The sequence below is a fragment of the Alternaria burnsii genome (genome assembly GCF_013036055.1).
Source record: "Alternaria burnsii strain CBS107.38 chromosome Unknown 715, whole genome shotgun sequence".
Classification (NCBI taxonomy): domain Eukaryota; kingdom Fungi; phylum Ascomycota; class Dothideomycetes; order Pleosporales; family Pleosporaceae; genus Alternaria; species Alternaria burnsii.
In genome coordinates, this window is record NW_024066116.1 from 730481 (window position 1) to 757848 (window position 27368).

The 27368-nt window shown below is 51.2% G+C and overlaps 10 protein-coding genes across 10 annotated transcripts; 6 read left to right on the forward strand and 4 right to left on the reverse strand.

Moving 5' to 3' along the window:
• Positions 1-626: 626 nt before the first annotated feature.
• On the forward strand, positions 627-1628 carry GT037_007389 (transcription initiation factor tfiid subunit 14; the record flags this gene model as incomplete). Its single annotated transcript, XM_038932436.1, has 6 exons — positions 627-635; positions 695-735; positions 818-966; positions 1023-1174; positions 1245-1482; positions 1540-1628. 6 exons carry the CDS (start codon positions 627-629, stop codon positions 1626-1628), a joined length of 678 nt encoding a protein of 225 aa, XP_038784924.1.
• Positions 1629-2982: 1354 nt separating this feature from the next.
• Positions 2983-3711, reverse strand: GT037_007390 (uncharacterized protein; the record flags this gene model as incomplete). The annotated part of the gene is made up of 1 exon (XM_038932437.1): positions 2983-3711. The coding sequence occupies one exon, from the start codon at positions 3709-3711 to the stop codon at positions 2983-2985; it is 729 nt and encodes a 242-aa protein (XP_038784925.1).
• Positions 3712-5221: 1510 nt separating this feature from the next.
• On the reverse strand, positions 5222-8400 carry GT037_007391 (uncharacterized protein; the record flags this gene model as incomplete). The annotated part of the gene is made up of 3 exons (XM_038932438.1): positions 5222-6381; positions 6660-8229; positions 8293-8400. The coding sequence occupies 3 exons, from the start codon at positions 8398-8400 to the stop codon at positions 5222-5224; spliced, it is 2838 nt and encodes a 945-aa protein (XP_038784926.1).
• Positions 8401-8953: 553 nt separating this feature from the next.
• On the forward strand, positions 8954-10111 carry GT037_007392 (alpha-mannosyltransferase subunit; the record flags this gene model as incomplete). Its single annotated transcript, XM_038932439.1, has 2 exons — positions 8954-10036; positions 10091-10111. The coding sequence occupies 2 exons, from the start codon at positions 8954-8956 to the stop codon at positions 10109-10111; spliced, it is 1104 nt and encodes a 367-aa protein (XP_038784927.1).
• A 677-nt stretch (positions 10112-10788) lies between these two features.
• Positions 10789-11687, forward strand: GT037_007393 (uncharacterized protein; the record flags this gene model as incomplete). Its single annotated transcript, XM_038932440.1, has 2 exons — positions 10789-11254; positions 11326-11687. The coding sequence occupies 2 exons, from the start codon at positions 10789-10791 to the stop codon at positions 11685-11687; spliced, it is 828 nt and encodes a 275-aa protein (XP_038784928.1).
• Positions 11688-11929: 242 nt separating this feature from the next.
• Positions 11930-13467, reverse strand: GT037_007394 (atp-dependent rna helicase dbp5; the record flags this gene model as incomplete). The annotated part of the gene is made up of 3 exons (XM_038932441.1): positions 11930-12211; positions 12263-13184; positions 13229-13467. 3 exons carry the CDS (start codon positions 13465-13467, stop codon positions 11930-11932), a joined length of 1443 nt encoding a protein of 480 aa, XP_038784929.1.
• A 618-nt stretch (positions 13468-14085) lies between these two features.
• Positions 14086-16571, forward strand: GT037_007395 (fch-domain-containing protein; the record flags this gene model as incomplete). The annotated part of the gene is made up of 5 exons (XM_038932442.1): positions 14086-14127; positions 14180-14206; positions 14307-14491; positions 14541-16102; positions 16168-16571. 5 exons carry the CDS (start codon positions 14086-14088, stop codon positions 16569-16571), a joined length of 2220 nt encoding a protein of 739 aa, XP_038784930.1.
• A 1853-nt stretch (positions 16572-18424) lies between these two features.
• GT037_007396 (glycoside hydrolase family 132 protein) lies at positions 18425-19965 on the forward strand (the record flags this gene model as incomplete). The annotated part of the gene is made up of 3 exons (XM_038932443.1): positions 18425-19415; positions 19463-19866; positions 19918-19965. Coding segments are annotated over 3 exons (1443 nt in total), but the record flags the coding sequence as incomplete, so codon positions are not given.
• Positions 19966-20925: 960 nt separating this feature from the next.
• Positions 20926-22700, reverse strand: GT037_007397 (uncharacterized protein; the record flags this gene model as incomplete). Its single annotated transcript, XM_038932444.1, has 2 exons — positions 20926-22486; positions 22660-22700. The coding sequence occupies 2 exons, from the start codon at positions 22698-22700 to the stop codon at positions 20926-20928; spliced, it is 1602 nt and encodes a 533-aa protein (XP_038784932.1).
• Positions 22701-24173: 1473 nt separating this feature from the next.
• Positions 24174-26972, forward strand: GT037_007398 (uncharacterized protein; the record flags this gene model as incomplete). The annotated part of the gene is made up of 5 exons (XM_038932445.1): positions 24174-24323; positions 24499-24747; positions 24796-25101; positions 25272-25419; positions 26461-26972. The coding sequence occupies 5 exons, from the start codon at positions 24174-24176 to the stop codon at positions 26970-26972; spliced, it is 1365 nt and encodes a 454-aa protein (XP_038784933.1).
• Between the last annotated feature and the right edge of the window lie 396 nt (positions 26973-27368).

Genomic DNA, 27368 nt, shown 5'->3' on the forward strand with positions numbered 1-27368 from the left:
AAGGATGGTATGGGACGGTATGATATGGTGGTAACACGGTGGCAGAAGAAATTACCCACACCCTGCACACAACTAGATAGTAACTAAATGGCCCGACTACTGTAGTCGACGGCATCCCCCCAGGCAAGACTTTGGCAGTTTATAGAATTGGGTAGTGATGGCATTGGTGTCGTGATGGCATTGGTGTCGTGATTGCAAGTTTGGCCGTCTGCTGGGCACAGCCTCACAAGTAATACAAACAATTGCGTCGGCTGGTGTATCGTGTCTCTCACATGGTGTAGAGCAGAAGTGGCTAGCCCTGTCAGGCAGGCTTCCGTGCTCGTGCAGCTTTCAAAGAGCTTGATGGTTTGCGCCAAGACCAAAGCAATTAGTCTCCGTCTCCGCCGCCCCGCGACCATCTCTCTCAGTCAACTCGCCAAATCAGAGCTCGCGACCCAAGACCAGCCACCGCGCATCTCCAGACCTTTGCCCTTCACCACACGCGCACACTCTTTGTCGCAAGAAGCAGACGCCCAAGATCGCACCCAACTTGAACACCCTCAACATACCTCTACTGCATATTTTTCCCGCCAGCCAAAACAAATTACCTGCGCAGTAGTCCGTCCTCGCGGCGCATATCAAACAAGATGCCTGACGTAAGTTGCAACCTAGAGATACGCCCAAAGCCATCGCTGAGATAATAACATTCGCCCAGGTCAAGCGATGGGTCAAGCTCGTCACCCACCAGAAGCCCATGTACGTACACTTCGCGCGCAATCGCATGCGCCAGTCCAAACCACGCGTCCACACGCCATCAGTCGCTAATACGCACCCACAGCGCGGAGCCTTCGCCCGTTGAGGGCTACCCCATGCGGTCATGGAGCATAGAGATCTGGCTGCTAGATGACCAGGGCAACGAGGTCATGCCTAACGTCTTCGAGAAGGCTGTTTACAATCTGCATCCTTCATTCGAGAAGAACAAGCACAGTGAGCGCGCCACATAGTGCGCCGTTTGTGAGACGTTTTACTAACAAGTCCAAAAGTCATCAAGAAGCCGCCGTTCCGCATCGACGAGAAGGGTTGGGGTGAATTCGACATGACCATCGTCTTGACCGCCATTGGCAAGGGCGGCGACCACACGCTCGACCACGACCTAAACTTCCAGGCAGAGCGCTACGAGGCCAAACACCAAGTCGTACGTCCCACAACAACCATACAAGTCTACCTTTCCCTACCCGAGAAACCGCTAACCCTCTTGATTGTAGACTTTCCGTAACCCCAAGCCCGAGCTCCTCGCCCTCCTCGCAGAGTCCGGCCCCGCCGAAGCAAACGGAATGCGCAACAAGGACCAGGCCAAGAAGAAGAACCGAAGGGACAAGAACGTCGACATGGAGAAGCTTGCCGATGGTCTGCAGAAGCTGGGCGAGGATGATCTTCTACACGTTGTCACCCTGGTACACGACAACAAGACTAGTGAGACGTACACTAAGAACGACGTTGAGAGTACGTTTGCATCCTTCAACATTAATATGCAAGGGATTGTGCTAACAAATCGAACAGACGGCGAGTTCCATGTCGACCTCTATACCCTACCCGATTCCCTCGTCAAGATGCTCTGGGACTTCACGGCGAGCAAGGTTGAATTATAGAGTGGTTTGATCGCTGTTTGACGGCGTTCCGCCTTTCTGTCGATCCCGACCATTCCCGGTATCACGTTCGCATTTCACACAACCCTTTCCCAGCATAGCTATGCTAGAGGTGTCGTAGCAACATCATGGTTGCTTCGGTCCTTGCGTTGGAGGAATGTGTGTTCTATGCGAATCAACGTCCAACGATATATCCCCACCTTATTTTTTGTTCTTCTCGTGTTCATGAGCCTCGGAGTTTAAAGGGCAAAAGCTGGGTGTGGCTATTGCATGCATGAATAGCCAATCTTTTGGATCGATTGGCGCTGGATGAGGGTTATAGGCTTATTATAGGTGGTGGAACTATGCATGGGAGATGAATGAGGGTACCTAATTCTTGACCTTTTCCTTCCTTAGGTTTCTCTTCTGTTTTTTTGTTTCTGTGACTACCTTCATTGATACTGTGTGCGAATCACCATGTGGATTTTGTCACTTCAACAGAGTCCGACTGCGATATAGGGCAAGATACCATTACAACACCACTAGCACATCGACATGTGCTATTTCCAAGGATGCCCAACGTGGATATTTATGTGTTTGCCACCAGATTTTATTACAGGGGAGTGTTTTGGACATCGCACAGCTAACGTTACAACATAAATCATCACAGCAAGCTTTCAAGAGGCTTTCGGCGGGATTGAAGTACTACACATTACTTCCGAGTGGACCCAAGAGTGATGTTCCCTCTACCGTCCGTTGTCCAACTCATAGCTTTCAGGCTTTCAGTCTCGGGCGTAGATGGTGACATTCGAGACGCGGCGAGGAGGAATTCAGATGCGGGTGTCCTCGAACGTGAACATGGCTGTTCTTTTGTCACGGCAAGGGTTCACATGTCCTGGAAGACGATGTTTTTCGGTAGTACGAATGGTACTACTAGGGGGAACGGAGAAGACATGGTCACCATCTTGATCGTCGTTGACTTTCGATCCGTACATAGTTTGCTGTCATTGAAAACTTGAAATGTAGGAGAGCAACTTCGTCCAACGGACATCAAAAGGCTTGTCTGCGTATTTTGATGCCCCTCCGCACACCAATTCCTTTGGGTGTTATTTTTTGGTAAACCGGGAAGAACCGATATCAAGATATCGAAGAGAGAAGAAACAGTCTCCCACTCCAGAATTTATATGTTGATCTGGCTGGTTTCTGGCGACATAGACATGCTCCACTTATCTTTTGAAGTACAAGTGTCTTTTGTCACGTCGTGGGGGTTTTGATTTTGACTTTTCAAGCCCGGCGAAGCTTCTCAGACATTCTTCTCTTTCTTCTCTTTTTTTGACAGGACAGCTGGGCAGCACTCCGGAGCCATGATGTGCGACTATTACCATATGATGAAGCTATTCTGCACATGGTGAGATTGCTGGCATGTTTTGCGCAGCGCAGTAGAAGCGGAAAGCTTAGGAGACTCAGGCGAACCCTCAGCGGGGGCAACAGGAGCGGAAAGCCCAGGAGTTTCAGGCGAACGCTCATCGTTGGCAGCAAGGGTACTGGGGAGCACAGAAAAAGATGACTGAGCACCGAACTTCTTCGAAAGCCTCTCAAATATCTCTAACTCACTCTCCGACGGCGCTGAGGGCTTAGATCCCACTGGAACCTGAGGACTTACTGCGAGAGGAGAGGCCAGGACGCTCTGCTGATCGGGGGAAGGCTTATATAGAGGAGCAAGCTTTCCACCAGCGCGAGACTTAACACCGCCAGGGCGGGAAGCGACTGAGGGAGCACTTGACATAGCCGGAACGTTCTGAGGAAGCTTACTGGCGGAGGGCTTTGAAGGAGTGACAGTGGGAGCAGGAATAGAGCTCTTGTTTTTCGCCTTCTTCCTTGCTTTCTCGGCAATTCTGAGCTCTCTAGCCTTCCTATCCTCCTCACGCACCTTATCCGCTTGAGCCTGGCGCTCTTTCTGCATCCGTGCTTCCTGGGCTTGGTCTTCTTGATTCTGCAGACGCAGAGCTTCTTCCTCAGCCTTACGAGCATCGGAAGAGGCGCGGATAGCAGCGAAATCACGGCTCACGACGGAGCGCTTCTCGGGAGTCTGTACGAGATACCACATACGTTGTGGTTGGACAATCTTTGGTCATGGGCTTCTTCTAGGCCTTTTTTTCGTATGGAAACAGGTGGTGAAACTTTGAGGAAGAAAGAGAAAGGCAGTAACATCAAAGTCTTATATGGTCTCACAAGCTGCAAGTTTCCTGAGCATTCCTGCGTTTGTGAGGAAGCAAGGCCCAGGAAAGTCATGCCTTAGAAGAGTGTCGATATTCTGGAGGAGGGAAAGTTGACAACACGGATGTTTTCGGTTAGGATTTCGGTTTTCCCGAGGGGGAGCCATGACTTTCTTCTGGGGTTTTTTTCTGCGTTTCTAGACTCTCTGCCATGGATTCTTTGAACACCACTTTTGGGAAGAATATTGAAAGGTAGCGTGAAGCAAGGAACTTGGAGGGAGTAGGAGGACTTTTATAGTTCATGAAGCGAGGCATGGCTATGGTTTAGATCTTTCAAGCATACAATCGTTCTTTCAAAACTCAGGTAGTTGTGCGGAGATGTCCTCGGTCGTCAGTTTTTATGGTTTTATTAACCGCAAAGGGTACATCCTTGAATGTGGAAGCTACCGGGCCGTGGGACATGAACGTATACCCAGATTTTTTCGAGTCCATTAGCACGACGAATGCTTTTTTTTTTGGAAGATCTGCAGCAGGAATGATCGTAGGAAAATGACCCGATAAGAGATAGACGGGGTCTATGTATCGACCCAAGCGCCAAGTCGAAGTACTACAGTTTCAAGATGCCACTCGTGCAAAGCTCGCTGCTAGCCATGGACACGGAGCCAAGGAGTTCTGGAGTCCTGTGTCTTCCAAACCTCCATGTGTAGCAGCTCCGATTTCCATCCACAAATGACCATACAAGAAAGGCCTTGAGATTTCATCAACCTAAGGAATGGCAATTTTGGAAAAGATGTAACCGTCTTGTGCAAGCCGGAGAAACCGACATCGTTTTAATATCGGAATTTTTCGGATACGGTTAGGAGCGACGAAAACTTCCATGGGACCTTGGAGGACTGTTTTGCGACCGCTCAGCCATATAATCATCCAGGTTTTGTTTCGAGACTCTGCACGAACAACGACATAAGGCGTATCAATGCCACTTTTCGACCCGACAACAACACATATAACCCCTCCGCGCCTTTTTTTATATAAAAAGAAGAACATGGTGTAAAGTAGAAGAGGAAGGGTAGGTAGCAGTGAGCTCCATTATTTATATGTATTGAGCATGCGAGAGATAAGTTGAAGCAAGACGAGACGGGCTCTGCATGCTCGTCAGTACAGACGTAAAAACATGCGTGCCTCCAGCTTGCTACCACCATGCTATCTTTGCCTCTCAAACAGCATGCTTATTGGCTTGCGTAACTGTGCCTGCATTCTTCTTCTAATCCATACACCACATTCTCACCCTTACTTCCTTCCACTCTTCCGATTTCACTCCCCTGCTCGTCTGCCGTCTCGACTAGCAAGTCAAGACTGCTTCTCTTCTCCATCCTGCTATCCCTTTCACCGTTGCCATCACCATCATCCACCATAACTACCACCGCCTGTAAGCCACTGCTCCACCGTTAGTGCAAGCCTCTCTTTCTTACTCTTCTTCTCTGAAATCTTCTGCCGCAGCCTCAACAACCTAGCCTTGCTAGACTCCCCACTAACTGGTTTTTTCCGCACAACCCAGCTGCGCGATGGGTATTGGACGACGTTGATCACGGCATGCCTTACTCGTCGCACGCGCAGCCGCTCTTCTTTTGTGATTCGTGGTGAGCCGGTGACAGATTTGCGGTGTGCGCGCTTACGCTGGCGGATCCGAGTTTTGATTATGTTGACCTCCTTCTTAAGATGTTGGATACCTAGCTGCCATGTGCGGGAGTTTCTGCGCGCATACGCCAATAAACCCATGGGCGAAGTACCAGGACCGATAGGCATCAGATCAGCATCATGACCCCATCGTCGTATGAAGCGCCAAGAATTCTGTCGTTTACGCTGTTGAATGGTAGCCATGATGGTCCTTGCTTCCTCTGTCAGATGTAAAATTTCTTGGATTGCATAACCCAGCGTCTGGTTCAGAGCTTGCGGCGTTGCCAGTTTCGAGACAGGCATCCTGCGAATCTTCGGTCTGTACTGCTGAATGGCGGCCAAGGCGGCTCTGGCTTCCTCGGTCAGGCGGGAGACTTCTAGAACTCCAGATTGAACTCTCTTGTTGATCTCAATGGATTTAGTCGTACCCAAGGAAAGGAATCTGCGGATAGGTACTCCGGTAGTCTTAGATGACACTGGCCGAACCTTCTTTTCTTTCTCGGCCTTGATCTCTTTTCGGAGTTTTGGTTCGGGCCTTGGAGCCTTCCCAGCCTTCGTCTCTTCTCTCTTCAAGGCACTTCCTGCAAGGCTTTGTCTTTCTGATTTCCCTCTCTTCTTGGAGGAGATCCTCCTTACGGGCGTATGATAGTTGTTTCCCAAGGCAAAATTAGCCTCTTCCACCAGGTTTGCTGCTTCAACCATGATAGCCTTGAACCTCATAATCGTTAACCGAACATGCCGACGTCGAATCGATGTCATGATCTCCCTGTGTTTCATCTTGTTTTTATCGAAGGACTTCTCAAATCTCCGCATTATGGCTTTCGCTGTTCGGACCCGGAGTCGACCGGTGGTAGCATGTCCTTCTATTTTGAGTTTGCGAACCAATTCTGAGACAGCTAGTCTTGGAGGTGATCGTGATTGCCTACTGACAGTAACGGTGGTGGACAACCCGCGCCTACTGAAGAGAATTTGGGGGATTGAAGCATGTCGGAAGCCACGCTTATGATGAGATGAGAATAAACTGGCTATATGCATAGTTGGCCGACTGTTAGTTGAGTATGGCGGATTGACGGACGGCTCAGATTTCAGTGTATTTGACTCATGGAACAGCTACTTGAATTATCAGAATACATTGGAAGGAGAAGCTAATCCATGATAGGCTCACCTACGTCCTTCTTCCGACTCCCCTCTCTCTTAGTATACTTTATCCCAGCATCCTCTCTCTTAGTATACTTTATCCCAGCATCCGGTTGTGTACGTGTGTGGGTTGACGCGGAGAGGCGGGAGAAGGGAACGTCGATCGTGGTAACATTGACTGTGAAGTCCTTGTCGCTATTGACATGGGAGTGCCGCGTGAGTGTCATCGGCCCTTCGGTCAGCGCACCAAAGCCATGATGGACATGTATTCTCGTTGTTGGGCGTGGACGGTGTTGCCAGGACTCTCCAGGAACCGAGTCAATAGTGCTAGGGATAGTGCCTAGCTCCCAACCCCAATGACGTCTGGGAACAAGACTTGCAAGCCTGCGGGTATTAGTCTTCTTAGCTATCTTTTCAAGATCTGATTTTGGCGAGATAAAAAATTGTATCGAATCTCCGTCTCGTACCACTGGCGTAAGGGTCGACTCAAAATCTTCCGGATCATTGATTGTGTTAGGAAAATCGTCGTGCTTTGATGGCTCTGCAGCTTCATTGGCCGGAACGGGATCCAGCGATAATAGACCAGCTTTCTTTCCCCATCCGCCTCCGCCACTCAAGACCCGATGGAGACGTGCTCCTTCTGTAATCGCCTTGGACACGAGCGTGTTCCATAGAGGTGGATTGCTGCGCCACAAACGTTCCCACGAATCTTCCTGTTTAGAGAGCGTATCTTCACTTTCCATTGGCAAGCTAGAGAGGAGCTCATCCGTTCTAGCAGCAATGACGGTTCTCAGTTCTCCGGGGATCACGAGTGCCCAAGCCACTGTTGCTTGCGCTGGCTGTCGCCGCGATCTGAAAAAACGAGGAACGACATTTTCAAGTTCCGAGGAGGCCTGCATAGCTTTACCTTCCGGCCCAATAATCCCGCGGATGATATTTCCCATGCACCCTTCAACCAAGCGCGGCATTGTTAGCGGGATCAGGGGTACGTTGAGAACGGGAGGAAGTGTTGCACCATGTCCTACTTGCTCAATCAGACGGATGCCGTGATGAGAAACGTTCCTCTTGGACTCCAGAATCAACCCTTGACCCTCACCGAGATTCTTCCAAGTCGAGAGGATCATGGTTGATGGCATACCCGTCTGAAAAACAGTATTCGAGAGAGGTAATCGTAGTGTATCTTGATAGGTGGTGTCGTTGAAGACATGTTGCGCAAATATGAAATCGATGGCACCTTTGTCTGACGGCGAAAGACTCTGGGATGACACAGAGTCAGCAGGCGTAAGCAATACGTAAGTCATTCCCTCGAGCCCAGTTCCAGCAGTAGGTGGCTCGGTGGCACGTCGCGATAGCTCTTCGTCTCGGTCTCGGTACTTGAATCTACGGATGGGAAGCTTGTCTACGACGGCACACAAGGCATCTACACGGAAACCTTTTTCGTGGCGCGTGTTGTAGTATATTTTCTTGAGAGCTTCATGGAGGAAGTCATCGTCGAGTAAGTGTTGCGCATAAGACGGCGTGACGAGGAAGACACAGAAGGTCTTTTGGCGTGCTACTCCATATTTGAAAGCTTTGATATAGTCTATGAATTCATGTGGCTGGTAGGTTGTTAGGGTGTATCAACAAATCGACTTGATGCTCTTACTTGAGTCTCAAGGGACCTTGGCACGATTGTGCTGCAGTGCAGGAATTCCAGTGGAGATGGAGATAGATGAGGTTGTGATGGAGATGCAAAGCGAAGAGGTGCTAGTGGTTTGGAGCCTCTCCATGTATTAGATGTGCTGGATGAAAAGCGCAGAGTGCGAGTGGCGGCAGCGGCACGCCTCAGGACTGGCCATTGTTGGGCGACCAGTAGAAGCATTTGTCGAGGCTCAATTGACCATAGTGAAGGGTGGAGATGGTGTTTGAACATGTTGGATGGTCATGACGCACGACCGAAGGCTAGCAGATGGCACTAGCAGACATGCCTGCAGGCGCTGGAGACGAGATGAGTACGTAAGCAGAGAGCCGCATCTCGCGACATTGGCCGTAGTAGCATTTGAAGCACTCCTGCCACCTGCCAGCCCACGCATTGAGCCTGTCGAAGCAGCCGTGTCGATATCCGCTGGGAGCCAAAAGGACGCCCAAGACCCGCCTTCGTGTCCGTATACGCCGCTGACGCTTTTTGGTGCGCCGGCCAGGCCACGTCTCGCACACCTCCTTGCGCCCATCCACGCCCGCAACCTCACCACCATCTGCCCCTGTTTCTTCTGATGCGCCCTTCATAGGCCCCTACCATCCTGGCAGCCGCGGTTCGCCTTCCTTCCTAGTCGTCCACCCACAATGTCACGCTCGTTTCGACGCTCGAATCCCATTACCATAATCCTTGCCGGCATCCTCTGCATTGGCTTCTTCGTTTTCTTCTTCTCTGGCACCGATGTGCCGTCCATGACCAGAAAAGGAGGGGGCGAGGTAGCCTCGAACCCACTCTCTCCACCGTCGCTGCCGTTCCGCAAGTCCAAGGCGAACGCTCCACAGGCCGCGCCGCCCGTCGTGCACTACTACATGAACAATGTGACCAATACGCGCACGCCAATCGAGAACGAAGAGACGGTCCTCATCCTCACCCCGCTGGCAAAGTTCTACCCGGAGTACTGGGACAACCTCCTCAAGCTCAGCTACCCACACAACCTCATCTCGCTGGGCTTCATAATACCAAAGACAAAGGAGGGCAATGCCGCATACGCTGCGTTGCAGGCACAAGTCACCAAGACACAGACAGGATCCAAGAAGAACCGCTTCGCCGCCATCACCATCCTCCGTCAGGACACCGAGTCCCCACTCCAGTCGCAGAGCGAGTCCGAGCGTCACAAGATGGAGAATCAGAAGGCACGACGGGCGGCTATGGCCAAGGCGCGCAACTCGCTCCTGTTCACAACCCTGGGCCCCACAACCTCGTGGGTTCTGTGGATGGATGCCGACATTGTCGAGACCCCGCCTACCCTGATCCAAGATCTCGCCAACTACGATGTGCCCATCATTGTCCCCAACTGCTTCCAGCGATACTACAACGAAGAAAAGAAGGCTATGGATATTCGGGAATACGATTTCAACAACTGGATCGACAGTCCCACAGCAAAGGATCTTGCTTCTAAGATGGGCAAAGATGATATTCTGTTGGAAGGTTATGCCGAGATGGCTACCTACCGCAGCCTCATGGCTAAGATGCACGATACGTCTGCGGACCCCAAGGCCAAGATCAAGCTCGATGGTGTAGGTGGTGCCACTCTGCTTGTCAAGGCAGAGGTACACCGAGACGGCGCCATGTTCCCGCCCTTCGCCTTCTACCACCTCATCGAGACCGAGGGTTTCGCCAAGATGGCGAACCGATTAAACTGGGAAAGTTTCGGATTGCCAAACTACCTTGTAAGTCATTCTTCAGCATGCTTACCCGGTACTGCTGGCTAACTTTTGTCCCAGGTGTACCACTACAACGAGTAAGAGGACTGGACGCCATGTACAATTTATTTGCAAGCTGCTTCCTTGGGCGGTCTTGGGGCGGCGTTAGGAGGGGCACACTACTGCTACATTGTTGTTATCATGAGCGCTGCATGTACGAAATAGTCATGTATCAGAGGTATAGAAGGCTTGCTGGCAAGAGATTCCTAGGTATACCAGCAACATCCTTGAATTGGAATATGCAAGTCTGCACTACAACAGTTTGCACCTTCCCTTCGTCCAAGAATAAAGCAGTATGATGCGCAGTATCCAGACTGTTCCAAAAAGCTTAGCTTCAATTATGTGGGCTGCGGAACACGCTTCGTTTCTATAGGCTGGTCGCGAATGCGGGTCTTGCGTGACTTTCAAGCACGATCACGCTACGTCCATCTTAAGCTCTAACATGCCTGATCCAGAGTATCTGCAAGCATTCAAGGGTTAAGTGCATCATGCATCGATATGCGACATGCACGCAGACGACCATGATCACCCCCGCGGGGACCGGCTCATCGCGTGCGACCGATACTCGCCCGAGTCCCCCTCGGTGCGGAATGACGTCTCCTACACCATTCACTCGACCCTGCCGTAACAACATTCAGAACTTCGTCTATACGGGTTCACCGGAATAATACAAACATCGCACAGATACTAGTACACAGTTCAGAAAAGAGCAGGGAAGCATGGCAGACATAAGCGGACCCCGTAAACGCGGCACCGACCGCAGCGACACCATGTCACCGCGAACGCTCAGCGCCGACGAAACCTCTCCCATAGTCACAAGCTCGCAATCCCACAACAATCAGGACTACAAATCCATATCGCCTGATATACGTGCGCGCGACCACTCCTCCACCACGAAAGCCGCAAACCCATCTCAAGATCCAAATGCCGCGTCTTCCATACCTCAAGAACACGCGGTTACAGCACTTGGTGCACGACAAGAAGGCACGGCAGGTAACTTACAACCAGCAACCGACCAGAGACAGTCAAAAGGTCATACCACCACAGAGCGCGCAAGAAGCGCAGAGAGAGAAGCGGCAGCGGTAGAACGACGGGAAAAGGGTTGGTGGAGCGGGTTCTGGGAAAAGTACGGCAGCGTGGAACTGGACAACAAGGGTAGTGTTGCGAGAGACCATTTGGCCTTGGGTAAGCACATCTCTCCATTCTCCCCAACTATATAGAATCGCAAGGATGCCGGTACTAACAACACTCGACAGAACGCACTTTCTTGGCCTGGCTCCGAACCTCCCTTTCTTTCGCCAGCATCGGCATAGCAATAACGCAACTGTTCCGCCTAAACACATCCCTATCAAACTCGCCAGACGCATCCCACACGTCCTCTCCGCAAGCCAAACTACGGCACTTGGGAAAGCCGCTCGGCGCGACCTTTATTGGCATTTCCATCTTGATGCTTTTGATAGGTTTCCATCGGTACTTTGAGGCCCAGCATTATGTTATACGGGGCAAATTCCCAGCATCAAGGGGGAGCATTATCATAGTTAGTGCGATAGCGGGCGCGCTGATAGCTAGCTCGCTCATCATCATAGTGGTTACGGCGCCGGGGGCGTTTGAGAGTTGAGGAAGCAAGATGATTAACGAAGAGAAAGACTTAGTTTATCTTGTTGCTAAGCTTGGGTATCTTTGATTCATTTCCATCGTACGTGATTCTTCTATCTTTTCAGAGAGGTCAACGGCTGCGTTGTTGCCTCTGCCATATGCTTGCTATCGTCCAGAAGTCTGGTTTCCCCCAATTGATCATCTACGAACGACGTTCTAGACGCCTTGGAGACATCTTGCTCTTACTCAGATGGTTCAATGTTTCTATCCAGTGATCGCCTTCGTCATCTCCTCCGTGGTCTTGCCCGCTCGAGATGACTTGATGATCTTTTGAATCATATCCTCCACAGCATCCCAGTCCGATGTGTCGATAGGGTGTAGATCGGTCTTGAAATAGTTTGCGATGAAGTTCAGTTGCGACCAGCTGTCCTTGTCGTGGACAAAGGTGAGGGCGACACCGACACGTCCGAAACGACCGGTACGACCAATGCGGTGGAGGTATGTCTCGGGGTCTGCATCTCTTCCGTTTGCCATGGTTGGAACGTCCTAATAGAATGTTAGCATATCTTAGATACGTCTCCCTTGAATACAGCTTACGTAGTTGATGACCATGGTGACGGACTGCACGTCGATACCACGAGCAAGGACGTTGGTGGTGATGAGCACCTTGGCCTCTCCGGAGCGGAACTGGTCGATAACACGATCACGGTCAGCACCTTCGAGTGCACCACTCAATTGTGCGACCTTGTGGCCTTCAGCGACCATGCGCTGCTCGAGCTCCTCAGCCGTCCTTCGGGTCCTGACGAAAATGATGGAAGATGCTTGTGTCATCAGACCATAGAACTTGAGCAATGTGGCGTACTTGTCGTTATCCTTGTCAATATCGATATAAAGTTGCTTGATACCCTCAATGGTCAACTCTTCGTGAGCTAGAGTAAGCGTGTTCGCGTTCGGTGCGAAGCGCTTAGCGAAACCGATGACATTGGGTGGGAAGGTGGCGGAGAAGAGGACTGTCTGAATGTCCTTGTTCAGAAGTGATTTGACACGAGTACATTGCTCGCCCATGCCCTGCTGGTCCAGCATGTTGTCGGCCTCGTCCAAGACCAAAATCTTGATGCTCTCTTTGTTGATGAGACGCCGCCTTAGCATATCTTGAACAGTGCCGGGAGTGCCAACAAGAATTTGGGCGTCGAATTGTTGTCCCCTTCGTGAGGGGTCGGGAATGGCAGCCATAGTCGTGAGGCCTTCCATAAATTGACCCATGTGTGTAATGACTCCGAGAATTTGGCGAGCGAGTTCTCGACTAGGCGCGAGCGCCAACGCTTGTGGCCGAGGGTTGGACAAGTCGACACGGGAGAGAATATTCAGTGAGAAGGCGGCGGTCTTGCCAGTTCCCGACTGCGACTGGGCAATCATGTTGGTAGGCGGCTCCATCAGGAGCAGAGGCAAAGCTTTCTCCTGAACTTTGGAAGGCTTGCTGAAGTTCATGTTGCGAATGCCCTTCAGAAGTTCCTGGGAGCTGTTATCGTTAGCTCGGCCGGTTTGTGAGAGCGTGTGCCTTACAGATTTAGTTCCTCGAACGACTTGACGGAGTACAGCGGGTTGTTAGGGTCCGCCTGCAAGTCGGCAAGCTTGACCTCAACCTTGAACTCGGGTTCAGCCAAGGCAGAGCCATTTCCTGGTGGACCGCTGCCGTCGGCCTGAGCTTGTTCGAGTGAGCTCTCTTGGGCTTCTTGGGCTTCTTGCGCAGGAACCGCCTCGACGGGCTCTTGCTTGATAGGCGTCTCCTCAGTTGTCGACATGGTAGGCGATTGCGGGTCGCGTTGCAGGCGGTGAAGTTGGGGAAGCTGCAACCCTGGAGACGGTCGCGGTGGTTTGCTGAGTAGAGCGGCTTGCTGTGAGTACAAAGGTGAGGGTCGCTCGAAATGGAATGGTGTCGCGCGGGGTGAGGTGATAGCTGTGTTGTTGCAGTTACCAAGAACGCGTTGGAAATTGTGAGAGCTCCAGATGTCGACTTTGGCGGGGCTGAGGCGCTAGCCGGGTTTAGTGCGCGAGCCGCATGAACAGGCCCCGAGCATGTGTGCAGGCGCGACCGAGTGAAAGCGCTCCATAGCCCTGTTCCTGCATGCCATTGTAGTCGTCTGGCACGACTATTCACAACACCACATAATAGAACAAGAGCAGAAGAATCCCAGGATCCGACGTCACCGGCCCAAGATCCCGGCCTTCCCTCCTCGGCACGCACCGCCTCGTTACCATTCCTCCTGCCCCACTAATTGGGCAGCCGGTAACCAAGACACCTGGTGTACTCCGCGTAACCCTTCCCGCCCTCGCCCTCGCCCCAGCAGTCCTCCCCCCTCTATGTCTGGGGTCCTAGTCCCCTCTCTCCAAGTGCTCGACCCATATATATCTTAGAAATCATGGAGGTCGACATTGCGCCCCAGTTCGGCGCTGAACTAAAGGTATGCGGAGTTGGAGCGGCACCACCGAGCATGCGCTGACGGATAATCACAGGATGGCTTCAAGACAGTCAACGCTTGGGTACGTCATACACGTTTCCTATGGGTTTCCGAGTGACCCTTGTGTAGCCGCTGTGGGCTACGTCTGTTGCGCTTCATGTTACTGATGCACGCGATTGCAGGTTTCCGGTGGCATCTCCTGGCTCGACGACATCCAAGCATTCTACCGCGAACGGAGCGCGATAGAGAAGGAATACTCGGCAAAACTCAGCGCGCTCGCGAAGAAATACTATGAAAAGAAGGCAAAGAAGCAGAGCAGTCTGAGCGTTGGTGACACGCCTACCGTTACTCCAGGCTCGCTCGAGAGGTACGACTCCTGTCGCATGACTTTGGGCCTTCCTGACACGTCCTTGCAGCGCTTCCATGACCACATGGGGTGTCCAATTGAGCACCCTCGAATCGCGCGCCGCCGAACACGAACAATTCGCTGGCGCTCTCATCACCCAGCTTGCTGATCCCTTGAAGGTCCTTGGTACACGGACCGAGGAGTTGCGCAAGTTGCACGGAGACTATGCTGCCAAGCTGGAGAAGGAGCGCGACAACCAATATGGTGAGTTGCGCAAACAAAAGGGTAAATACGATAGCGTTTGCCAGGAGGTTGAGAGCCGGCGCAAAAAGGTTGATGGCGCATTTGACCACGGCAAAGCCAAGGCACGTAATGCTTTCGAACAGCAACAGATCGAGATGCGTAACGTCAAGAACACCTATCTCATCAGTATCAACGTAACCAACAAGCAAAAGGAGATGTACTACCACGAGTACGTGCCTGAGCTGCTCGATAGCCTTCAGGATCTTTCGGAGACGCGAGTCAATAAGCTAAATACTATATGGTCACTCGCTGCACAGATCGAAACTCAGACACTCACGCGAAGCACCGAGTACCTGAAGCACCTCTCCGGCGAGATCCCGCGCAACAACCCTCTGCTCGACTCGATGATGTTCCTACGGCACAACGCTGGTTCGTTCCAAGAGCCTGGCGACTTTCAATTCGAGCCCAGCCCGGTTTGGCTAGACGATAATAGTATCGCTGTCGACGAGCCTGCAACGATCTTCCTGCGCAACGTTCTCACCAAATCAAAGACGTCCTTGGGGGAATACAAACGAGAACTTGATAAGAAGCGCAAAGAAGTTGAGAATGCCAAGGCGGTACGGCAGAAGATAAGGGATGGCAAGGACAAAAGAGACGAGGTGGATATTGTTCGCGCTGTTTTTGCTATACAGGAACAGATGCATGAGGTGGAACGTCAGAAGGTGAATGCGGAAGTGGAAGTCTCAACAATCACCTCAGTCGTCGGTGACTTGAGTATCGGCGCAAGGAACCACAACTTCAAGTCGCAGACATTCAAGATACCTACAAACTGTGATCTATGTGGAGATCGGATATGGGGTCTATCAGCAAAAGGATATGACTGTCAAGATTGCGGCTATACGTGTCATAGCAAGTGCGAGATGAAGGTACCTGCCGACTGTCCTGGTGAACAGTCCAAGGTAGAAAAGAAGAAATTGAAGGAAGAGCGGCAAAAGGCTGCACACACAGTGACGGCAACAAACGGCACTGCGACGAGCTCTAATGCGGACATGCCCCGACTGGGAAGAAGCGACACGGTGAACTCCATGAACACCCTCAGCTCCGGCTATTCGGCGACTGCGCACCGGTCCATATCCGGAGGTATGTCGCCTACTGTCGAGGAGACTCCTCCACCACCAGAGAAGAAGGCGCCCATAGTGCCGGGTGCTAGGAAGAACCGATTGGTTGCACCACCACCTACACAATATGTCAAAAACGACGAGGACGTTCCTCCACCCCCACCCAAGTCTGCAGAATCCAGGGGTAGAATGCTGTACGCTTATCAAGAGAATGGGGAGGGCGAACTGACTGTCGCGGATGGCACGGATGTTGCCATTCTAGAACCTGATGGTATGTCATTAGATGCCTCCCACGTCCTAGGGGTTATCAACCAACTCACTAACACATTGCCACAGACGGTTCCGGATGGATGAAAGTTCGTGCTGGCGTTAAAGAAGGTCTTGTTCCAGCAGCGTATGTTGAGATGACGGTGGCAACGCCACCTACCACGGCCTCTACATTCTCTTCAACAAGGCCGGACTCGACGTACTCTGCATCGTCAGCATCAACCACTAACTTCACTGCGGCTGCCGCTCCCGGTAAGAAGAAGGGTCCCGCCGTTGCGCCAAAGCGTGGCGCAAAGAAGCTGAAGTATGTGGAAGCCTTGTATGACTACACAGCGCAAAGCGACGTAGAACATTCCATGTCAGAAGGAGATCGTTTTGTTCTTATCAACATGGAGGCCGGCGACGGCTGGGCAGACGTTGAGAAGGATGGCATAGTACGTAGTGTACCGGCCAACTATATTCAGCAAGTCTAGGTCACTTGTCTGGCAGCAGTTCGAGAGATGAGCTTGTTCTGATTGGATGATTCATTGTACTCACGACGCAGTTGGAGCTGGAAAGGAGCCGTTTGCATGGGGAGGTATAGCCAGAGTCTGTACATACCTGAAGCAACCATTCTTACCAAAGTCTTTGCCGTATGTCCATGAAACACATGTCGATAACGGTGTCGCAATCAAGAAACATGGCTGGTCATGTTGTGGCACCCTATTAGCTCTGCGTGCTAAAGAGCATGTGGGGCTCCAATGATGAGCGTGCAACTATCTCATCTCGTCACATCGCTTCCTCCAACATTCCTTCATCAACACCATCACATATCGTCGCATCAACACCGTGTCTTACCGCAGGCCTCATGATGGTATTGTACCTCGTAAAGACTGCTGCGCGTACGCCCGTCACACTCGACAACAGGGCCGCATGGAGCACGAGCTCCGGGTAATTCGCGCGCTACAACGTCGCTTCCACGATGGATGCTGTGTGGCCGTATGATTCCCAAGTACCGACGTTCGTGAAAGAAGGCAGGGGCTGTTACGTATGCTGCCGCGCAGACACCACTACTCATCGGGTTGAATTCAAGCCAACGCGCTACTTCTCGAGGTCAGTCATTATTCGTCCAGGTTACGCGAATTATCGTGAGTGTACATACATTCTGCATACCCCAAGACTCAATACGACAGTGACATCGGGGAATCAGTACTACACTAGAAGGCGTCGACAAAAGCCACCGAATACCCGTAGCAGGGCAAGCGCAGTAGTCAAGAGCTTGCTGAAGCTGTCCCTGCTACGCTAGAAACGTCATCTAGAAATTTCTTGGCCTTCATGCATTTCTAGCTTTCTCTCTACACGGTAAATCTACTCGTGGAATACAAACACAAACAGCTATTTGCGGTCTAGCGGAAATTCGACATTGCATGACACGTCGGTAGGAAGAGCCGGTTCATCCGTGAACCGAAGCCATGTTCAGATCGAGGCATTCTTAGAAACTCAGTGTCCCCTAGTCGATCGATGCCATGCTGTCATGGACAAAACGTTCTTAGTGTATGGTTTGAAGATTATTTACCTCTGTAGGTCGACCAAGGAGGTGCACTGTCGTCTCCCTCGTACACGTACGTACGTGATACGGGCTGATAGTCTGCTCGGAGAGCACCTCCCTAGGTAGGTACCTATGCCACGCAGTTGTGCCACTAGCTAGAACGGTAGTATCAGTGAGCTGTCCTTGAAATCGGTAATCTCTCGCTGATTGTTACTTTCCCTTTTCATGCCATTGAATTGATCGTCGTTTTCACCTTCACTCCTTTCACGTCGTATCTCATTCAAGATATCCCTAAGTTGTGTATGCACTCTTTCTGGTTATACCCAATGCTCCTTCCACTTTGAGTGACCGGCATTCGCCCATTCTTTTGACACTTTAGAACCCAGCAGGCGCATACCCATCTCATCGCTCCGGCGCAAACGAAGCAGCCACGCTAGCGAGCCCCCGTCTTGGCGTCACAGTACAAACAATACTCACCTCACTCTCGCTCTTGTGCCCTCGTACTATCTTCGTGGACTTTCCATAGGCCAAACTTGACTCATCTGCCTTCACGCTTCACCGGTCATTCTTTCGTGCCTCCACCCGGAGTTGTATCTCCATTTCACTCATTAGACACTGCCAGCATACTACTCCACCACTCTCTCGTGCACTCCACCGCGCAGCGAACACCAGAAAGAGCCAAACAAGCATCTTGATACCCAAGCATCTGTCAAAAGCGTTCAGCAAGTACCTATTTGTACGGAGATAACAAGTCAGTCGCTCTTCCACCTCGCTCTCTGCTACGCTGACTGTGATAGGACAAGCTGTCAGCGACATCCAGAAAGTGTCGTGCAAAAGCCTATCATGAAGATTCAGTATATAATTACTGCTTCTGTGCTTGTTGCAGTCACCGCGGCTAAGCCGCACCACTTGCACCGTCGCGCCCACGCCCGTGGTCCGGCCAAGCGTGGCACTATCTTCGTACCTGCGGCAGTGGAGACAGAGATCGTGTACTGGCTCGATGATCACGAGATATCAGAGGAAGAAGTCAACCTGGGTATCACCAACGGCACTTTGATGTGGGGGAACGACGGTGTCTTGTCGACATCAACTAGCAGTCCTATCGCATTGCCTACTCCGCCTCCAGCCTCCGGTCATGAGACTCAGGTCCCCAAGCCAACACCAGGACCTACTTCCGAGAAGCCTGTGGACGAGCACAAGCCTGTCGTGCCCGAATTTCAGAAGCCTGCATCACCACCGGAGACGCCACCCATCGATCCTGCACCGAGCCCTTCCCAGGATACGCCGCCTGTACAGCAGTCGGGCACTTCGTCGAGGCCCTGGGCAGACATGGTCGATAAGGACGGTCACTGTGCGGAATGTGACAGGAAGTTCCCAGATGGCACGATCCTTTGTACAGAGTTCCCTTACGGCTATGGCGCTTTACCTACAGCTCAAGAAGGCTTGGGGGGCTGGTCGGGTATCCAAGATCCCCAATATGCCGGAGCAGATGGCTTTGATGACATTACTACCGTCCCAAAGGGGTCGTGTTCAGACGGCACTTGCTGCACGACTGGTAGCTTCTGTTCCTATGGTTGCCCTAACCCCTACCTCAAGGCTTCATTCCCCTCTATCCAAGGCAGAACAGGTCAGAGCGTCGGTGGCTTATATTGCAACAAAGACGGGTTTCTGGAGATGGCCGACGGCAAAATTGCAGACACGCTATGCGTGCAAGGATCACAGCATATGGGCGTGAAGGTGCAAAACAAGCTGTCAAAATCCGTCTCTTTCTGCCGCACAGACTATCCAGGTATGACATCTGCTCACAAACTCTAGATAATCCCTCACGTACAGTAGGCACCGAGTCCATGACTTTCCCAGTCACTGTTGGTCCTGGAGAGACTGGCTTCCTGGCCAACCCTGATCAGCAGAAATACTTTTTCTGGCAAGGTAAGAAAACATCGGCTCAGTACTACGTCAATAAACAGGGTGTACCAGAAAGTGAGGCTTGCACTTGGGGTACACCGATGGGAGGTAAGGGTAACTGGGCACCTGCAGTCTTCGGAACATCCTTCGATGATGGTCCAGCGAGCCAGGGCTTCTCCAGCATAAAGCAGAACGAACTATGCAAGCAAGAGCGACTCGGTTATGATATCACTTTCGTTGGTGATGGTGTTGTCTCTCCTTGCAGGTACAAGAGCGCGACAAACCAGTGGTGTGAAGGCGACACCTGTTGGGAAGACCCGGATCGGGGCTGCACTGTATGTCCTACTATAGTGCGATCTGAGAGGAAAAAGTGCTAATAAGAACAGGCCGGGATTAAACATGGCGATCTCATGATTGTACTATCGGATGGGTAGTATACCCGCCCCCGTCGAACGTTACGTTCATGTATCTCACTGTCGCTGTTCATGTTGTCGTCGTACTAGATCTCTGGCTCTTACGACATTGTTTGCACTATCTACCACTCCCACGTCAGCCTATTCCAGCAGGCTCATGTATCACTGGTCAATTATTTCACAATGTCGAAGGCCCGGTGGACTGCGGCAACGATCTCGACGGAACTTTTGGAGGAGGTTTCGGATTTCTTGAAACGAATTACCAACTAGCTTTCTTCGGATATGCAGATAGTTTTCTCTTCTGTTAGCAATGTTACCGAGATCTCTACGAGTATCGTTTTCTGAACGGGTTAGTGATGGATCATCTTTTCGTATTCAATTCCCGGAAGAGCCCTTCTCCTCGTACAGTTCACTTCAACTCGTGGATAGGAACCGTACAGCATGACATCTCGCAGTCATAGAGTGAAAACAACAATACAAAGAAAGATTCCATTAAGCTTATGAGCAGCATGAAGACCAAGTCTCACTTCACTATGCTATCGCCCGATGCGGGGGTATCGTATAAATACACTAACGAAAAAACTCACACAGTTCATACACTAACTTCCTTATATGCCAGAAAACTCTCTCTTGCCACGCTGAAACAGGCTCCTACCCTCACATGCCCATGCAAAGGTATCTAGCCCATAGTCGCGCTGTGGGTGACGCTGAACATATACAAAATGAAGAAGATAGAAGATGCAACATATGACGAAGTGAACAGTGCCTTATCGTTGTGATCACACAACGAGTTTGTGCCGGCGGAGTTGTCATGGTAAAAGGTTGAACGCCTGTCGCCTGTATCGCTTCTTGAAGTGTACAAGGTGGGCATAATTCTGGTGTATTTCCCGCAAGATTCGCGCAATCGCGCTTCGCTTTCATGTGAGGCAAAATGATCATCATTGACCAAGGCAGGAAGAAGCGGGTTAGTGGCTAGGTGTCTCAGCTCGGATCTGGATTGAAGTTGAGAAAATCCGTTGGGTCGTTCATGTTGAGCGCGAGGCTTGTGTCGAAACTGAGGAACGGATCATGTTCCGCTGCTGTTCCAGTGTCATCGAGAGATTCACCAGTGTGACCGCCATGTGTAAGACAACCAACACATGCGCAGCCATCGCCACATTGGCAAGTACCAGACGCGTCTGAACAGCTTGGCAAGGTCATTTCGTTCCAGAAGTAGGATGATGGCGATAGCGTCACTGTATCTTCATCTTTGGTATCGCTGGGACTACTGGCTGCGGGTGAATCCATAGTTTCACTTGTTTTCCGCGTTTTTGTATCCTCAGACGCCGGCATGGAAGGTGTGTTGTAACTAAGGCTGCTCGAAGTCGAAAATTGGGCCTGCTGTGGTTGGCTTGGTGAAGGAATTAGTTGTTGTGGCCAGTTCCCGGGCAATGCCATTGGTACCTGCACCATGTTTGGCATATCCATGCTTTGTTGAAAGCTTATTTGCGTCGGTGTGGGTGTTGTTAAGCCTTGCTGCATTGCGTTGAAACTCATGTTGGCTTCCGCTCCGTATCCAGGTTGATGTGGGTATGTAGGCATGTCGTAGAGGGGTGGCGCCATGCCTCCGAACCCGCCGTTATATTGAAAATGGGCCATGATCCGAACATACTCCATCATCGTAGCGTTATTGGGATGGGCTGCGCATCCGAAGCAGCTACATGATTCTCCACAGTGACAGTTGTGTTCGGGGACGTGTTGCCCGATTTGGGGACTGGCGACAGACGGAGACATCGAGTTGTTCATGACTGGGCTCATAGACACAGAGTTCTGCCGATGGTAGGCTGCAGCCGCGTGGTTGTAGATCGGAGTGCCAAGGCCAAAAGGGTTCGACGCAACTGATGGTGTTTGTGGATGAAAGTTTTGGTACTGTGGAACCACTGCTTGGGCGGGAAACTGGAATTGGTGTCCCACGTGTTGACAACCGTGTGATTGGCTGTTGACAGGCGCATCGTCTTGTTTGCGTGATGAGCAACAGGACTTCTTTTGAACTGGCGGCTCTACAACTGGCTTTGGCTTGCTGCCACAGCACCCTCCTTCTTGGACCGGCGACAAGACTGGCTTCGGCTTGCAACAACTTGAGACGGGCTCATTCTGTGCAGGGAGAAGACGTGGTGTTGAGCTCGCACTTGACGGAAGTGATGCTCCATTACTATTGCTTGTTTCGGAGGGTGTGTACGTGATGGACGAGGTTTCAGTTTTGGCGTCGAAGCCAGCCTGGATAGCCTTCTCGAGGTTGTAAGGGGTGGGCGCAGCCGATTTACGCCTACTCTTCGTGATCCGACTGTTGCCTGCAACAGTAGCTGTTGGCGGAGCTCGTTCTGACGGACAAGCACATTCTGACGTTTTGGGAATCGTGTAGTTGATAACAACACGCTCGCAACTACAGGATCCAGTGGGATGTGGACAGCTACTCAGCGGCCGACCAGGCTTCCGGACCTCAACCAGCACTCGATCTCGGTGATCGCATTTCGACGAGCGATGACCGCGAATGCACGGACCGCTAATCAATGTCAGTCAAAGTATATGGCGAATAGACATCCTGGACAGTGCAATGCAAGTCGCAGTCGCTAAAGAACTTTCCGGATAGGTGCAGTTTGCGCGCAACAAATAGTAGAGAGGATGTAGTCAGATAAGACAGGATGAGGGGTGCAACGAACAGATGAGAGAACCTACCAGGCGACCTTCTTGCGCTCTCCATTGACTTCGGCCCACATGATGCGGGGCTATTATGAGGTCGAAATAACTTGCTCAATCTACGGCATGTAACCACCAAGTGCGCCGTGTATCGGGGACGAAATAAGACTGCTGGTGAGAAAGAGCTTATGTCCAAGCTTACTGTACACCGCGCACGTGAAAGTATTGCAGAGGGGTCCAGTGGCGTGCAGCGCAGAAAATGGAGTGGCAAGATTCTGGGCTAGACGTATGACCCTCGCCGCATGGAAAAGTAGCCTACAGGTTCGGGAGTGGTCCGATGTGGGTGTCCAAAAGAGAAGGTAGACTCGGCTTTCGGCTTGGCCTAAGTGAGCTGTGAAGGGTCCAGCTCCAGGCGGGTGGAGCGTTGATAACCCTGAGATTTGGCGCCGGCTTCCCGCAGTGTCGGTGATGATACTATATCAGCACAGGCGTTGATTGATGCAATAGCGATCCTGAGCTCGGAACGGATGAAGGGTGGATCGAATGTCCGGGGGGACGTCGGACATGCACACGGTTAAAGGGGCGGGGTCTACAATCGAGAGCCAGCGGAACCAGGCGCTGGTTTCACTGGATTATCCCCCAGAATACGATCTGGAGAATTGATGACTTGACAGGGCTCAGCGGTTGGTGGGACGTGCAAATATCCAGTTCAACACCGCGAGAAACGCAGCTGTCACACTTCCCCACTAGACTGATGAATGACTCGGGACTTAAGGCGCCAAAGGCGTGGGATCTGCTGGTCGGCGCTCGAAGGTTTGTCGTGAACTGAATGGATGCGACGTTTGGCGGAGGGTTGGATTAGGCTTAGTCCCTTAGCGTTGAGCAAGTTTCTTACTAAGCGGGTTTAGTCGCTTCGAAACGGCACAAGTAGAAAGGTGACAATTGAGAAATGGACAGCAAGGATTGTGTCCTCAATAGGAGGGATAAGTGAAGGAGGTGTCGCGGTATAAGAGGTATGCGCGATGTGAGCAAAGCGAACGCGATCCAAGGAGAGCAGCACCTGCGCCGGCGTGTTTTGTGGTCAGAAGAACCGTGGAAACGACGCTGCGGCCGCCGGGTATATCATTGGGGCGTGGGGAATCTTGCGCCGGCTGGACCCTGCTTGGCTTGGGCTCGCTTCAGGCATGTGAGTACCGCGATAATTCAATCGGTGTGGGCGCGATTGGTAGGCCGGATATCACTGAGTTACTTCGCTCTGAAGCCACCTGAGGCACTCCCACGCCATAGGGCTGGTGCAACACCCACTGCTACAGCCCAACAAGGAAGCTGTAGACCCTGCTATAGTCACAGGGTACTGTTTGGCCAGCCCTCTGACTTCGTTGATGACGACGATCCGCTGTTTCGAAGATGGAGTTTATCTGGAACGCGACTTGGACAGGCATAGCGGTGGCTGGTTAACCGGGCACGTGCCATTCGTGGTGGCTCCGCTCTTTGAAACACCCAAAATACAGTCTTCGCCAAGGCTATAACTTCATCACAACTTGCCTTCCGCCATGTCGTCAGAGGCCGGTGAAGAGGGCTTGGACCTGTTCCAAGAGCCTGCTGATTTCTACGAACCAGAAAAGCAGCCAACCTTCGCGTCTCATCAGTTGCTTTCCGGCAAAGGGCTCACTGTTCGATTGGTCGGTCATAATCCTTTGTGGGTAAGTTATGCACTTGACTACTGACATGCCGAAGCGCAGTACGGAACTTTCTAACGTCTTATGCATTGGTTTCCAACCTTCTGGAACTTTTATAGAAGGACCGTAGAAGCGATTCAGCACTCATCTGACTTCTGACGGTCATGCACTATCTCAGCACACTCACTGACGTATTCAGGGTCATTTTCTATGGAATGCGGGGCGAACCATATCCGATTATCTGGAAGAGCATGCAGATAAACTCGTAAAGGATCGAACGGTACTTGAGCTTGGCGCTGGAGCGGGACTTCCAAGCCTTGTCTGTGCTCTCAACGGTGCCGCTCAAACGGTCGTCACGGACTATCCTGATGCTGAGTTGGTCGAGAATTTACAGTACAATGTTGACCACTGCGAACTGTTATCTAAGCCTCCCAAAATAGTGGCGGAGGTTTGTGACTGTGCTCAATATTGGCGGACGTCACTAATATGCGCACAGGGATATCTCTGGGGTGCACCTACCGAAGACTTAATGAAACATCTGCATGATAGTTCGAGCTTCGATATTCTCATTCTTGCCGACCTTCTGTTCAACCACTCAGAGCATGCCAAACTCATCAAGACTGTGCAGCTGACTCTCAAGAAGTCACCGACATCCCGAGCATACGTCTTCTTTACACCATATCGCCCATGGTTGTACGAGAAGGACATGGCTTTCTTCGACCTAGCTAAAGAATCGGGATTCACCGTCACTAAGATGTTCGAAAAAGTTATGGAGAAGGTTATGTTCGAGGAAGATCCAGGGGTGAGGCTCTCCGAATGATGTATCTTGAGGCGTCACTGACCGAACCTAGGATGAGCTTCTTCGCCGAACTGTCTTCGGCTACGAGCTGACCTGGGATTCTTAACACCTGATTCTCAAAGCAACAGCAAGCAGTTCAGGATAACATTCATATATCTGAGTGCACTCTTTAGTACCACCCGCACGAGTGGATAGAAAATTTCCAGTCAGTAGAATCTCCTACAAAATCGCGCTATCTCGCTTTGAGACCAGATCAAGCTTTCGGCAGCTACGAAAGTGGATGTTGTCTTGTTGCGCTTCAGATGACAACCTTCACTAAACGTATGCACGTGGGTCCTCGCAATACAGTCGGTGCATTCCGCAATCATTTTGCGGCTGGTTCCGATTCTGCTCCCTCGTTGGCGCCTTGCATCATAAGTGGCGATTTACAAACATAGCACTTGTCCAGCGTTCATGTATGCGCAATAGACAATGGATCGCGAGATACAATACTTTTTGTACCAGAACCCCAACAAGATACTGATACCATATGTCACCCCTAGCTTCATAATGCCAAAACTGGATGTTGGAAATCGGCAACAGGGACGCCAAGCGAGCTGCCGCCATGTATCAGCAACGCAAGCGCATTCCCCACGAACCAGTGAACGCTTCGCGAGTAAAGCGCTTCCGGCGGGCCATCATGGTTATTGGCCGCTCTATTTCTGAGAAAGCCAAGTATTCTTCTATGGTGGCAAAGTTATTTTTGAGTACGAAGTTCTTTTTGCCACACTTGGGGTGTCCCGCGGGATATGCGTGGGATATTTATTGTTCCCTGCCTGTGGCCTCGATATTCTGCCATCTCGTTCCGAGGAGTCTTCTCTCTACAGAATATCGTGTACATACTCCGTTACAGCGTCCATGTTCTATCACATGTCGTACGGTCTATGATGATGTTCTGTTTCATAACGAGTATTATGCCCGCCCTCCTCGCCATTGACTCTTTCTATGTAATAAGCGACCATGTTTTCAAACAGTGGTCCCAAAACTAGCACTGGGTTTAATGTAGCCTTAGGGGAGTTACTACTAACACAGATCATCATCTACATTTCGATGGTCTAGCCTCACCATAATTCTCAGGCCCCTCAAGTTAGATAATCTTGTTGAAATTTCCACATTTGAGTCGCAGGTAGATCCCTTAGCCTAGAAGGTCATGTTAGATGGCAGTTTCGTATCGATCTAATAACATCAGAGTCCTCAAATTGCTCTTCCCCGACCTCTGAAGCGATCGCTTTTAACTATCTGCCAAACTCAGCTGATCTGATAGACAGCGTCGAAGCAGACGTCCCATTCTTTGAAAACCGGCTATGCTTGCTGACGTCGAAGTTCTTGTCCCTGCACTCATCAAGAGTGCCGCAGTCATGGATCAGTTAGTTATGAATATCAGCTACCTTAGTGCACTAGGGCTGTTTCCGTCCCATGACCTCGGGCGCATGCTCATACACCTCATTACTATTGACAATGATCAAAATCACCTGTACGGAACAACAAAGGCTTGTATTGAGCTTGAACGTCGGCGCCATCGGTACTTGAAGTACATCGACCGTCAGAAGCGGGTCGAGCCTCATGGACAAATCGACAGAGTGATCAATAGAGCCCAGAAATTTGAGACAGGTGGCGACTTTTCTCGTCCGCAGCTGCACGATGGCCCAGGTCTGACGAATTGGAAGTATCCTAAGGACCGGTTGCCGCACAATGACACGCGACTAGCCAGCGCAATGCCCAGCCTGCTGGCTTCGAAAATGAATATGGAGCCGGAACAAGATTCTCTATGGTGGCAGAGCAAAGCCATCTTTGACTATCTATCTGGCAGAAAGCAGGAGGGGAGATTGTCGTGAACCTCCCACCCAAGGAACCAGCGGCTATGGCTCAAATTACCACACACACTTTTGCCATCCGGAAGGTGGACGGACCACACTGTGACCGCAAGATAACAAAGTTCGATACAAGAATCGACTCTGGAGCGATACGGCATGTAGCTTCGATCGGGTCTCAGATGTTGTTCATACTGGTGGTGCTTGCCTGCGGTGCTGGGTATAGTTTGTATGATGAGACGTGGACGACGCAGATATAACAAGGACTGCTTCTGTCTTGGTTCAGTTCTATAAAACGTATCATCAAATATCTTTCATTCATCAAACACTTCACCAAACAGAGGATGATGAGTGATCTACAGAACATTGTGAGGTTGAACTGTTTGCGGGGACTAGCGCTATCGATAGAGCTTATCCATT